At 33.7% G+C, this 13,174-nt stretch overlaps 1 protein-coding gene across 1 annotated transcript; it reads left to right on the forward strand.

Moving 5' to 3' along the window:
* Window positions 1-305: 305 nt before the first annotated feature.
* Window positions 306-11,318, forward strand: LOC132716365 (cilia- and flagella-associated protein 58-like; the record flags this gene model as incomplete). The annotated part of the gene is given in 14 exon segments (XM_060699627.1): window positions 306-454; window positions 1,265-1,421; window positions 2,141-2,335; window positions 2,568-2,705; window positions 3,491-3,650; window positions 4,114-4,388; window positions 5,043-5,204; window positions 5,668-5,845; window positions 6,505-6,614; window positions 7,351-7,574; window positions 7,725-7,836; window positions 8,127-8,351; window positions 8,574-8,707; window positions 11,024-11,318. Coding segments are annotated over 14 exon segments (2,337 nt in total), but the record flags the coding sequence as incomplete, so codon positions are not given.
* Window positions 11,319-13,174: the final 1,856 nt, after the last annotated feature.

Below are 13,174 nucleotides of genomic sequence, written 5' to 3' on the forward strand. Positions count from 1 at the left end.
TTATTTTACAGATAAATACAGTATCCCTTTTCTATCTAGAAATTACAAATATTTCTGTCTCCACAGTGCCTACCTAAATTGAAATTGAAAATCATTAGAAAAAATATCATATATTAAAGGAATGCATTTTTTATTAAATCATGTCTGAAATTTATCCGAAAGGATTGATTTAATTCATATTTTTGTATTTTCTCTTATGATTAAGAGATTAAGAAATTTAAAATTTAATTTTGAAATCTAATGATAGACATATTTAGATAAGTGAATACAAATCAAACAGTCATTTTTTAATAATTTGTAATTAGGAAATTGAGAAAGCATGGAAGATGGTTGATGCGGCCCATGAGAAGGAAACTCGTGCACGTGAAACAATTCAATCACTGAAGCTTGAGATTGCCAACCTTAGCAAATTGGTGGAACAAGGTGCTGGTCTGACTATGGGTCAAGAACATAGGTATGTTTGATCATCCTTTGATTTTATGGTACAGGACTCCCTCTGTCCTTTGGGGAACCGTAACTGTACCTTTTAGAAAGGGGATTGATTTTTACGCCATTATCCCTTTTAGGGGAAAATTTATTAAGGCAATTTTGTTGTATATATTATACAAGAGTGAGAGTACTCCTGTCAATAATCAAAGAACATGAAGTAAATTTCCATTTAAGCTTCTCTTGATATTTGCAGATAAAGGGAGATAAAATAAGGAGCGGATTTATTTTTGAAATAGTGGAATATACATGTATATACTTTTTCAAAGGTGGGGGAAGTTGGTGCCAAATTTGGCACTAAATTTCCTGAATTGAGGGCACTGTGATCTAGAAGAATTGAAGGTTTATAGAACACAAGTATTTTTGTTTGAATGGCCCCAACAAAATATATTATGTAATTTCAATATACTTGTTTGACATTTAGATTTTAAATTTATGTTTATATTAATTGACATTGCTCTTCTTAGCAATTGATTATTAGCTCATTTGCCAAAATGATTTGAGCCGCGTCATGACAAAACCAACATAATGGGTTTGTGACCAGCATGGATCCAGACCAGCCTGCGCCTCTGCCCAGTCTGATCAGGATCCATGCTGTTCGCTTACAAACCCTATAACAAGTAGAGAAACTGATAGCAAACAGCATGGATCCTGATCAGACTGCGCGTAGGCGCAGGCTGGTCTTGGTCAATGCTGGTTGTAAACCCATTATGTTGATTTTGTCATGGCGTGGCTCAACTTTAGTTCATTATGTAATAAATGTTTTCTTAAATTTCAGTGTAAATGAATTACTGAAGATAAAGGAAGATCTTACAAAGGAAAGAGATGAGAGTCTTCAAGAAATTGTCAAGTTACGTGAACAACTTGCTCAGTCTAACTCCACCCAGCAACATCTTGAGGAGCAGAAAAATGAAGCAGAGGAAAAAATACAAGAGGTGCAGTAATAGATTCTATAGTAAAAATATCCATATAAGATATTAAGTAAGCTAGCTCAGAAAATTGTTTATGTAATGTTCTTGTGATATATAACATATAGATATGCCTGAAGACTTGTTAATACAATTATCATCACTTATATTTCTTTGAATTAATTGTAGTTAAAAGATTAAAAAATTGCAGTGTCCTTTAAATTGATTTACATATTTAAGTCTTCACCTGCTATGACAAAAGGTGATTAGTCGTTGCCACCCCTATAGAGCCAGGCCAGATTTGGTCAGTCTGACCAGGCTCTAAACTATTAGTAGTGCAAATTTTGGCATTTTTAAATTGAAATCCCTTAATCTTTAAATGGACTGTACCAAATTCAAAGAAAGACAAATCCATTTCAAAAATTCAGCATTAGATAAAGGGTTAAAATAATCAAGATATTGTGCTTTCATTATGTATTTCCTTTCTTGAAGGATCAGTTTGATAAGAATTTCTTACAGTATTTGAGCCACATCATGACAAAACCAACATAATGGGTTTGCGACCAGCATGGATCCAGACCAGCCTGCCCATCCGTGCAGTCTGATCAGGATCCATGCTGTTCGCTTACCAACTCTATTACTGGTCGCAAACCCATTATGTAGGTTTTGTCATGATGCGGCTCATTTGTTATGTACAATGTTTTTACTGTAATTTAATAAACATTATGTCTATATTATATACACAGCTGACACAAGACATCCAGATGCGTAACAATGAGGCCCAGCGTGAGGCACGTAAACGTGACAAGATGGAGCGTGAGATGAAGCAGACCAAGGCCGACCTAGATGCCAAGTCTTCTGAAATCAAGACCATGCAGACACAAATACAGAGGCATAAGGAAGATATCAACAAACTAGAGCAACAACTCCGCGAGCAAAGGGTAAGCTGAACTTCCACAACTTGTTTGTGAAAAATTAAATTCCTCATTAATTGAATTTTATATGTCTATCAATTATAAGTTTAATATTTTAGTAAGAACTTTTGTAACACAATTCATAAGGGGATTGGATGCAGTATTCTTGTTCCTCAGTCATTAATCACTTGTAAATGTGACTTAAAACAATGACCCAATAAAAAAGTTGAATATTCATCACATTATTTTTATGTTACAGATCTTGAATGAGAGAGCCATAAAGGATGCTGACATCTTAAACACAAGGTTCCAGAAACTACAAGGTGACTTTGAACACCAGTTGATCTCTACAGATACACTGGCACAGGAAAACCAGGCCAGAGTCTCTGAGCTTAAGGTAAGCAACTTTCAATGTTAAAAAAAAATGATATGTTATTTTAAGTCAGACATATATCTTTTCATTTTTACCTGGTTAATTACATTTTTATGTTTTAGAAATAATAAAAAGCAAATCTAAATTCTATTAGTTATTAAAATGCAGGATTAGGGTGAAAATATTAAAATCAGTACATGCGATTTATCCATTTATTAAATAAATGCAAGGTAAATTTTATAATTTTGTATCTTACCTTGAAAAATTGTTAAAGCTGCCACACCTCTAGATAAGAATAAATATTTCGATAAAATCAAACCTGAAAAAAATGTACTAAGATTTAAGGAAAGGTATAAAGATTCAAAATTCTAGTAAATATTAATATGTTATGTGCGATTAATGACCAAATTTTTCAGTATGTATAACTTATAATATTTATAATGCGTTACTTAATGCAGTAAGGGCTATTTTTGCATATTTTGACCTCTTTATAGTAGGTTGTAAGTGCCATTGATAATGTGTAAATTGCATGCTTTTGGTTACTTTACAATATTATACTGTTAAATACATTTTTAAATTTTCATAAACATTAGCATGAATCTGTTGGTGTGCTGCTTAAAAGGAGTCTGATCAGGATCCATGCTGTTCGCTGTCGGTTTCTCTACTTGTTATAGGGTATGTAAGCGAACAGCATGGATTCTGATCAGACTGTGCGGATGCGCAGGCTGGTCTGGATCCATGCTGGTCGCAAACGCACTATGTTGTTTTTGTCATGACGCGGCTCATTTTATGAACATATGTTATTATAGGTGAAAGAAGATGAAGTGAGTCAGCTCAAGAGCGAGACTCAGCGTCTCAACAAAACAAGGGAGACAATTCAGCGTAAACTGCGACAGGTTGAGGATAGCAAAGCTGAACTGGAGTTCCAGCGTGAAACCTATAAAGGACAGATTCTGGGTCTTGAAAGAGGTAAACACTTGAATTTTGATTATTACTGAGTGTACGAAAGTTTTTACAGGTTTAATTATTAAATTTTTCTAGAATCTTACCTTAAAATTGGTCAGATCTGATGTTGTTGTTTTTCTCTGTCCTTTTTGACAGATTATAATCTGACACAAGTTGTCTTACTTGTTATAAAATCTGACATGAGTTGTCTTACTTACTTTAAATGTAAGGTCAGTTTCAAAATTTGAAACATATTTGTTGTATATTAATTTTTATTTGCAGAGTATTTAGAAATAATTTTTTCCCCAGTCTGATACATTTGCACTTCAATTCATAAGATTGTTTCTGATAGTATTGTACTCTACATATGATGCAGTGAGCAATATGGATTTTATCTCATTGATACCTTACCAGCATAAGCACTGTAATAATCAAATTTTCAGATCTTGCATTTTTACCATGTAAATATTTTTTTTGTATCACACAGAGCTTGAAGCATCCAAGAAACAGGCCGAGGCAGACAAGAAGCAGATAGATGGCCTCGTTCGTGAACGTGATCTGTTACACAAGGAAATGTTGAAGGCCGTGAGTGCCACAACGAAGCAGTTAAGTCTTGTGAAGTTACATGAACAGAGTAAGAAGAATCTGGAACAGGAGATACAGAATTACAAGGAGGAGGCTCAGAAACAGAGGAAGATTATCTACCAACTTGAGAAAGAAAGAGATAGATATATCAATGAAGCTAGTGATCTCACTCAGAAGGTTTGTCGTAGTTATATCTTAAGCTTATATAGCACTATATCAATCAGTAACCGTCTTTAAGCTCAATAGGTAGAGCGTTGGACTGTGAATTGGGCGACCCGGGTATGATTCCCGGACCATGCAGGTCACTTTCGTTGTGATTAATCATGAAATCTTTTCTATGGTCATTTGCACTGTACCTCTGCTCTGGTATGTACAGAAGCTTCAGTTTCTTGCGAAAGTGAAGGCAACTTAAGTACTCTGGTAAACTGCTTGACAGCCTGCCCTGAGGAATGATGCAGTGGCTGGGCTGTGCTCTAGTAAATTCAATGTGGCTTACTGCCGTAATCCTGAGTGAAAACTACCAATACCACCACTGTATCAATCACATTGGCATGATTAACTAGTATTGAATTGAGAGTGACATTTTTCATGCTACTTGGTAACGTCAGTATGCATAAATAAATTTGTTTTTAAAAATTAATGAATAAAAAAATTCTTTAATCTGTATTAGCATATTGAAAAAGTTTAGTTACATGAACCTTTTGTCGTAACTAAATTAAGAAATTTTATGCTGTTAAGAACTGAAAAGATTTTAAGAAGTCCACAAGTATTCCTTTTGAAGTCAGTCAAATGTAACATTAGTTTACTATATGTGTTGTTGTATCTCTCAAGGTTCTTCAACACATGGAGGATGTTAAGGTGAGAGAGATGCAGATTTTTGACTTCAAGAAGAAGATTGCCGAGTCAGAGACTAAATTGAAGCAACAGCAAAACTTGTACGAGGCTGTGAGAAGCGATCGTAATCTCTACAGTAAAAACTTGATTGAATCACAGGTAAAATATATTTTGATTCAACTCTCAGTATTCTTATGCCTTTGATACCAGTATTTCTCTTTATTTATATAATTTAATGAATTTGTACAGGATGCTGTCAAAGTATTATGTTATCCAAGTATTATCTTATTATTTCTGTAGCATAGATTTAAAGTAACCAGTAATTCATTATTTGCGTGACATGACAGCAAGCATGTAATCAATAAAATATATGCATTCATTTCTTATTGAAAAATTTGACTTTAAAGAAAATAAATTTCTAATTACCTCCCTTTATTAACACGAAAATGTAAATTCGGTAATATCTTTACAAATAGTGCTTTTTGGAACTTACAATATTGATAAATCTTCAGTTGAGCATTATATTTATGATATAAAACCATAAAAAAATTGTGATACAAGATCTTAATTTTTTTCTTTAAACAGTAAGGGCTCAGAAACATTGTGTTGTTTTTGTTTGCAGGATGAGATCACGGAGATGAAGAGGAAATTGAAGATCATGAATCATCAGATAGATCAGTTGAAGGAGGAGATTCAGGCCAAGGAGGCGGCCCTTGTAAAGGAACACCTTGAACATCAAAGGGTGGAGAAAGAGAAAGAAACTCTGAAGGCGGAGCTACAAAAAATGAAACAATTAGCTGGTAAGTGTTATTGAAAACAAGGGTTGATATCAGTACTTATATAATATTAACTTGTTTCTTTATGACGATATTGTGATTCAACCTAAACTTTTTAATTTAAAATTACAATAACAGATACCTTTTTTAACTTAGAATTACTATAAAAGATGTATTTTAACATAAAAGATATCTTTTAACTTAAAAATTACCAAAAATTACCATTAACTTTGAATTAATGTAAATGTGAATATTGTCTATTTAAAATATAGAAATTATGTATATGATGACTATTAAACTAAAGTTGTTTCTTTTAAACTTTGAATTAATAACAATGAGTTATTAATTTATGCTTTGCATTGAGAGAGGAATTAGAGAGGTTATTTCTACAAACTGAAATTTTTTTATGCAGAATTTTGAAAATATTCATTTTTTATCTAGAGGATTGAAACAAAAAAGTGTAATATAATTATCATGTGTATCATAAATGTTTCGTTTTATTTTACCACCATGAAGTGCTACATTATTTAATTGGTGTCACTTCTGCTATGCATTATTGATAATTCTGATGATGCTATCTAGTGAAACCTGTTAAATTTTGAAGATATAAATTTTTGTTGTTGTTGATGTTGAAATATTTATGCTTATGCGGAGCAATTGTAAGAATGTTTGAAAATTTCTAGCTGAGAACAAAGCTTACATTGAGGCGCAGGAAGCTGAAGAGAGAAAATTACTGAAGATTATCTCCGAGGCCGATGCTGAACGTGTGAGACAGAAGAAAGAACTTGATCAGGTTAGTGATCAGATTTACAGTTTAATAATGGACATTGACATGTATTTTGTTAAAGGCCCATTATGCCTCAAATTATATGCTATCATTTTTATCAAAAAAATTCTATTTTTGGTATCTTGTTACAGTTTCCAAGAAATATTCATTTGCCACGCGCCACATAGATAAGCTGTGCTTTACTTCTTTTGCTCTGTTTGCAATGATGGGTGTAATCATGGTGTGTGAGTAATTTGTATGGGAGTCAGAATACTATGTTGTTTACATTTTCTACCTTTATGACACATTGCTGCAGATTCAGCGCAACTTTCTTCTGTTGTTAAACATCTAATATGCTCTAAATCCATTGTTTAATTTATTAAACATATGTTTGACATTTCTAAAGAATTAAAAAAAGGATTAATTTCTGAGGCAAAATTTGACTTTAAGCTTTTAAAATGGCATACCCACTGTTACTGTTAACAAATGTTTTTTTTTTTACTATAACTTAATACATAATCATGCATAATTGATTTTTTTTCTTAGTTTTGTCTTCCTTACTGCTTCCAGTAATTTATTAGTTTCCTGTTTCCTGTGACAGCTCTTGTTTTCTTTTTTAGTCAGTATTACTATTTTCCGTTCTTCTGGAAACATTTTTTATCATAATAATCTGTTAAATTGAGCCTTTTTTTTACTCTTAATGAATTATATGGATAAGGTCTGTTATAACTTTTTTTTCTATTACCATATTTCTGTTCTTTAGGTGATAAGTGAGCGTGACATTCTCGGTACCCAGCTTGTACGTAGAAATGACGAGTTAGCTCTCCTGTACGAGAAGATAAAAATACAGCAGTCAACGCTAAACAAAGGAGAAATCCAGTACAATCAGAGACTTGAAGATATCCGGGTGCTTAAACTAGAAATCAAGAAACTCCGTAGAGAGAAGGGTATCCTTCAGAAGAGTGTAGCTAATGTGGAGGATCTTAGGTAAAGCTTCATTCTTCAAAATATTTATTTATGGAATAAGTTCATTTTGGCAGGATTGTTTACTATATTGTTTTAGTACAATATGTTCTTACTAGCTTAAAATTGGGTTAAGCTTGATTTATTTTTTCAGTGTTAATTTTTATTTTTCAGACGAGAAGTTTACCATATCCAGAGGGAACTTCTAAGAGAGAGAACAAGATGTAAGGCCCTTGAAGAAGAACTTGAGAACCCCATGAATATTCACAGATGGAGAAAACTGGAGGTCAGTACTTCAAACAAAACATGCCATTAAAATATCATGCCTTTGTGTTCAAGATAATATTTTCTAATTTAGCCAGTTTATTCTTCAAAGGACTTGAAAAAGAGATTAAAAGCATGTAATGTTTTAAAATGCATTTTATTTATGTTACAATTGTTTGCACAATTTATTCTTCAGATATTTTTATGTGTTTTTTTTTCTCTTGTGATTGACCTCTCATAAAACAATACTTTAGATCCTTTATTTATTTGTCAAGTAATGGACTGATAAATATTTTTGTCTGTTTGTAACAGGGTAGTGATCCGAGCCAGTTTGAGAACATTCAGAAGATTCACACCCTTCAGAAGAGACTTATTTCCAAGACAGAGGAGGTTGTAGAGAAAGAATTATTGATCCAAGAGAAGGAGAAACTGTATCTTGAGCTCAAACACATCCTGGCGCGCCAACCAGGTCCAGAAGTCGCTGAACAACTTTCAATATATCAACAAACATTGAAAGAGAAAACTAAACAAATGAAGGTAAGGACACTTTTCCTTTTTTTCTAATGGCAATATTTTAAAGGGTGTATCTGTAATGGATACTCAGCTCATACCAGATAGCTAACATAACTTGCAGATCAAAAAAATATATAAAAATAAGAATGCTGATTTTTTTAAGTTGTATATGTGACAAGTTCACTTCAGTCAGAGTTTTATTTTTTATCAGGTTTGTGATATCAGATACCATGCTTTTTTTTCCAGTCAATGGCCTCCGAGTTGAACATGTACGAGTCGCAGGTGAACGAGTATAAATATGAGATAGAGAGAATAGCTAGAGAATTACAAGAAGTGAAGAAGAAATATTTCATGCAGAAAAAGAAAGAACAACAAACAAAGTAAGTTTAACTCTTTGTAAATTTGTAATTTTTGTATTTTATTCTTGAAATGCCAATTGAACACAGGGCAGGTGTGGGGACTGTAAACACCTGGCATTTGAATATTTTTTAAGTATTTTTTATGAGCTGTCATTGTTATACCCCCGCACAACAAAGTTGTAAGGGGGGTATACTGGAATCAGCTTGTCCGTCCGTCCGTCCGTCTGTCCGTCCGTCCGTCGGTTTTTTCTTGTCCGCCCAATAACTTAAGATTCCTTTGACCCTTAGTCTTCATATTTGGCATGGAGGTTAGTCATGATTAGTAGATGACCCCTATTGATTTTGAGGTCACTAGGTCAAAGGTCAAGGTCACAGGGGCCTTGATTTCAAAAATCTTGTCCGCACAATAACTTAAGATTCCTTTGACCCTTAGTCTTCATATTTGGCATGGAGGTTAGTCATGATTAGTAGATGACCCCTATTGATTTTGAGGTCACTAGGTCAAAGGTCAAGGTCACAGGGGCCTTGACTTCAAAAAGCTTGTCCGCCCAATAACTTAAGATTCCTTTGACCCTTAGTTTTCATATTTGGGATGGAGGTTAGTCATGATTAGTAGATGACCCCTATTGATTTTGAGGTCACTAGGTCAAAGGTCAAGGTCACAGGGGCCTTGACTTCAAAAAGCTTGTCCGCCCAATGACTTAAGATTCCTTTGACCCTTACTCTTCATATTTGGCATGGAGGTTAGTCATGATTAGTAGATGACCCCTATTGATTTTGAGGTCACTAGGTCAAAGGTCAAGGTCACAGGGGCCTTGACTTCAAAAAGCTTGTCCACCCAATAACTTAAGATTCCTTTGACCCTTAATCTTCATATTTGGCATGGAGGTTAGTCATGATTAGTAGATTACCCCTATTGATTTTGAGGTCAAAGGTCAAGGTCACAGGGGCCTTGACTTCAAAAAGCTTGTCCGCCCAATAAGTTAAGATTCCTTTGACCCTTAGTCTTCATATTTGGATGGAGGTTAGTCATGATTAGTAGATGACCCCTATTGATTTTGAGGTCACTAGGTCAAAGGTCAAGGTCACAGGGGCCTTGACTTCAAAAAGCTTGTCCGCCCAATAACTTAAGATTCCTTTGACCCTTAGTCTTCATATTTGGCATGGAGGTTAGTCATGATTAGTAGATGACCCCTATTGATTTTGAGGTCACTAGGTCAAAGGTCAAGGTCACAGGGGCCTTGACTTCAAAAAGCTTGCCCGCCCAATAACTTAAGATTCCTTTGACCCACAGTCTTCATATTTGGCATGGAGGCTAGTCATGATAAGTAGATGACCCCTATTGACTTTGAGGTCACTAGGTCAAAGGTCAAAGGGGCCTTGACTTCAAAAAGCATGTCCGCCCAATAACTTAAGATTTCTTTGACCCACAGTCTTCATATTTGGCATGGAGGATAGTCATGATTAGTAGATGACCCCTATTGATTTTAAGGTCACCAGGTCAAAGGTCAAGGTCACAGGGGCCTTGACTTCAAAAAGCTTGTCCGCCCAATAACTTTAGATTCCTTTGACCCACAGTCTTCATATTTGGCATGGATGTTGATCATGATTAGTAGATGACCCCTTTTGATTTTGAGGTCACTGGATCAAAGGTCAAGGTCATAGGGACTTTGACTTCAAAAAGTTTGTCCACCCATTAACTTAAGATTCCTTTGACCCACAGTCTTCATATTTGGCATGGATGTTGATAATGACTATAAGGTGACCCCTATTGATTTTGAGGTCACTGGGTCAAAGGTCAAGGTCACAGGGACCTTGACAAAAAAAAAGCTTTTCTCAATTGCTAAAGAATGTCCTGTCCGCAATGTATTGATTTTGACATTTTCACATTTGAAGCATGTAGAATACATAACTTAGCAATGCACTGGCTTAGTAACCTAAGATTTGGCAGGGAGGTTGTCCTTGAGCTCTAAATGGCCACTGTTGATTCTGACAAAGTGGTATGCGGGGGTATTCATGCCATGATAGTGGCAGTTCTAGTTTTACAGGTTTTAACAAAAAACAAACATTAGAATATTGCATGTTGTTATAATTGAATATCCTGTTATTTTGGACATAATTGCCACAGGAAGTAACTAATTTTACAAATATATATTCTGGAATGAATTGGAATGAATACAATATTTTCAAGCACTTCTCAATAATATCATTAAATTTCATGGTGTTAAATTTACTATTCAGAACGTTTTATCATGTATTAATGGCATTAGCAACTTCTTCCCTTATTTCCCGATAGATTTTGGCGGTTTTTTAATAAATAAAATGTTACTTTTCTAGGGAGCGGGAGAGGGCGTTAGTGCAGGCTGGGGCCCCAGTAATCCAGCCGCAGAGAACAGATGGCCCGAGATTCACCGGTGGAGGATTCAACTTGAAGACACAAAAAACAGCAGCATAACATCATTATGACAATATAAATACAGATTAATTTGATACCAGTTGACAATTTCATGGATTTTCTGTTATAGATTTGTTCCTAAATTTAAGATTTGATAATAAAGATTAATGAATGATATTTGTTATATGAATTATAGTATATAATACATGTATCTACTTGTATAAAGATAAAAATTAACAGGACTATTTGTATACTATCTTACACAAGTTGTCAATTTATGAAGACTATTTTTAGCCTTTTACTAAAAGCATCCAAAAAAAAAGCAATATAAGGTAAATCTTTGGCAAGGTTTCTTAACTTTTCTAATTTCTGAGACATACATGTTAAGTCAAGAATATGTATATGTAAAATTTATACCCTCGTATATTATATGAGGTTTATATGAAATGATAATGAATGTTATGCAATAATGTTGACCAAAAAAAACCAAAAAAACAACAACAAAAAACAACAACAAATCAACTGTCATTGTTTTGAAATTGCTTTTTTTCTAATGAAATTGTCTGTTGACTACACTTACTGTTGACATGAAGGATTGACATACTGTATTAACAATGGGCAATATAAAATGATTGTATTGATGTGGTATTCTGTGATATGAAGATAATTTTATCCATATTAAAAAAGTATTATATACAAATTTGAGCCAAAATTACAACATTTAGATATATTCTCAAGTAACCTTTGTTTAGAGAAATTAAAATTAACAGTATTTTGGATGGATGAAAAACTCACAATATTTTTCAGTAAAAAAATAAAAAAAATAAATTAAATAAGTTAATTTCAGGTTTAACTGGTGTATTTAAAACACCTTAATTTGCTTTACCTTTGAAAACACCTTGCTTAATATGTTTATTTATACATGTATATTAATAATAAGAAACACTGTTGTAATCAATGTTTTTTAAGAGTTATAACTAACTTATGCATTTCTGTGATTTTATCCCTTATAGTCGATATATTGTTGCATTTGGAATAATAAAAAATATCTTGCAAATAAAAGAAGAAAAATCAGAAATTAGTTGTTGTTGTTGTTGCATCATTTGGAAGCTTACTGAATTTGTAGATTTTGAAAACATAAAGTTCCCTCCCTAGAAGCTAAAGTCCAGGATGGCGTCTAAAATGGCAGTGTGTTCAACCTGTCAGTTGTCGTAATATTTCACAACCAGCAGTTTATTTTTTTTTACACCTTGAATAACCATCATCATGCTATCTTAGCCTAGAGTAGATCAAATCCTGCAAACTACAAACTAAAGTAAATTGTACAAAGGCCAATGCAATCTGATATTTTCAGACTTTGATTTGAATGACAAACTGATGGAAATAATATATAGGTCCGAGAGGGTCTTTAAAGAACACAGAAGTCAAGTTTTAATCCAACAATTCCCATAATATTTCTTTTTCTCTTCATTTCTTTTGGTTTAACGTTACACCAACAGAATAAGTTATATGGCGACTTTCCAGTTCATTATTGGAAGAGCACCTGAGGTGCATTTCAGGCATGAGTGGGCACCCAAGTAGAACCGCCAATGTTCCATAAGCTAGCTAGTTAGGGTCCTCACATGAAAGATTTTAAAATCTCTTGCAGAATTTGAACCTACAGCAGTGGGGGGCAAATGCTTGTTAGTTAACAACCTCAACCATGGACACACATTCACAAAATTCACCCCTTTTTCTACTTGATATGCATTGTATATTTTACCAAGTGAAGTATCTTTGAGAGTGTACTTATTATTTTCTGATAAAGAAAATCACTTCAGCTGCAATATCACCTACTTTGGAAAGAAACAAAATAAGGGAATATTAGGGTCATGATGGCCCTTAATTGCTCACCTGAGAACAATTGCTTAAGCTTTAAATAAATTCATAATTTATTACTATCCCAAGTTTGTCACCAGGTCACAGTCAAGATCGAATTTGGATTTGGCCAAAATAACTACATGCATTCAGGAAACTTTCAAGAAATTTAATCATCAAAACAACTTACAAGCTAGAAAATTCACATTTAACCACATAATAAAATTCTTTATATT

Source organism: Ruditapes philippinarum, unplaced genomic scaffold (assembly GCF_026571515.1).
Source record: "Ruditapes philippinarum isolate M1 unplaced genomic scaffold, ASM2657151v2 ctg1776_1_1_1_1, whole genome shotgun sequence".
Lineage (NCBI taxonomy): Eukaryota > Metazoa > Mollusca > Bivalvia > Venerida > Veneridae > Ruditapes > Ruditapes philippinarum.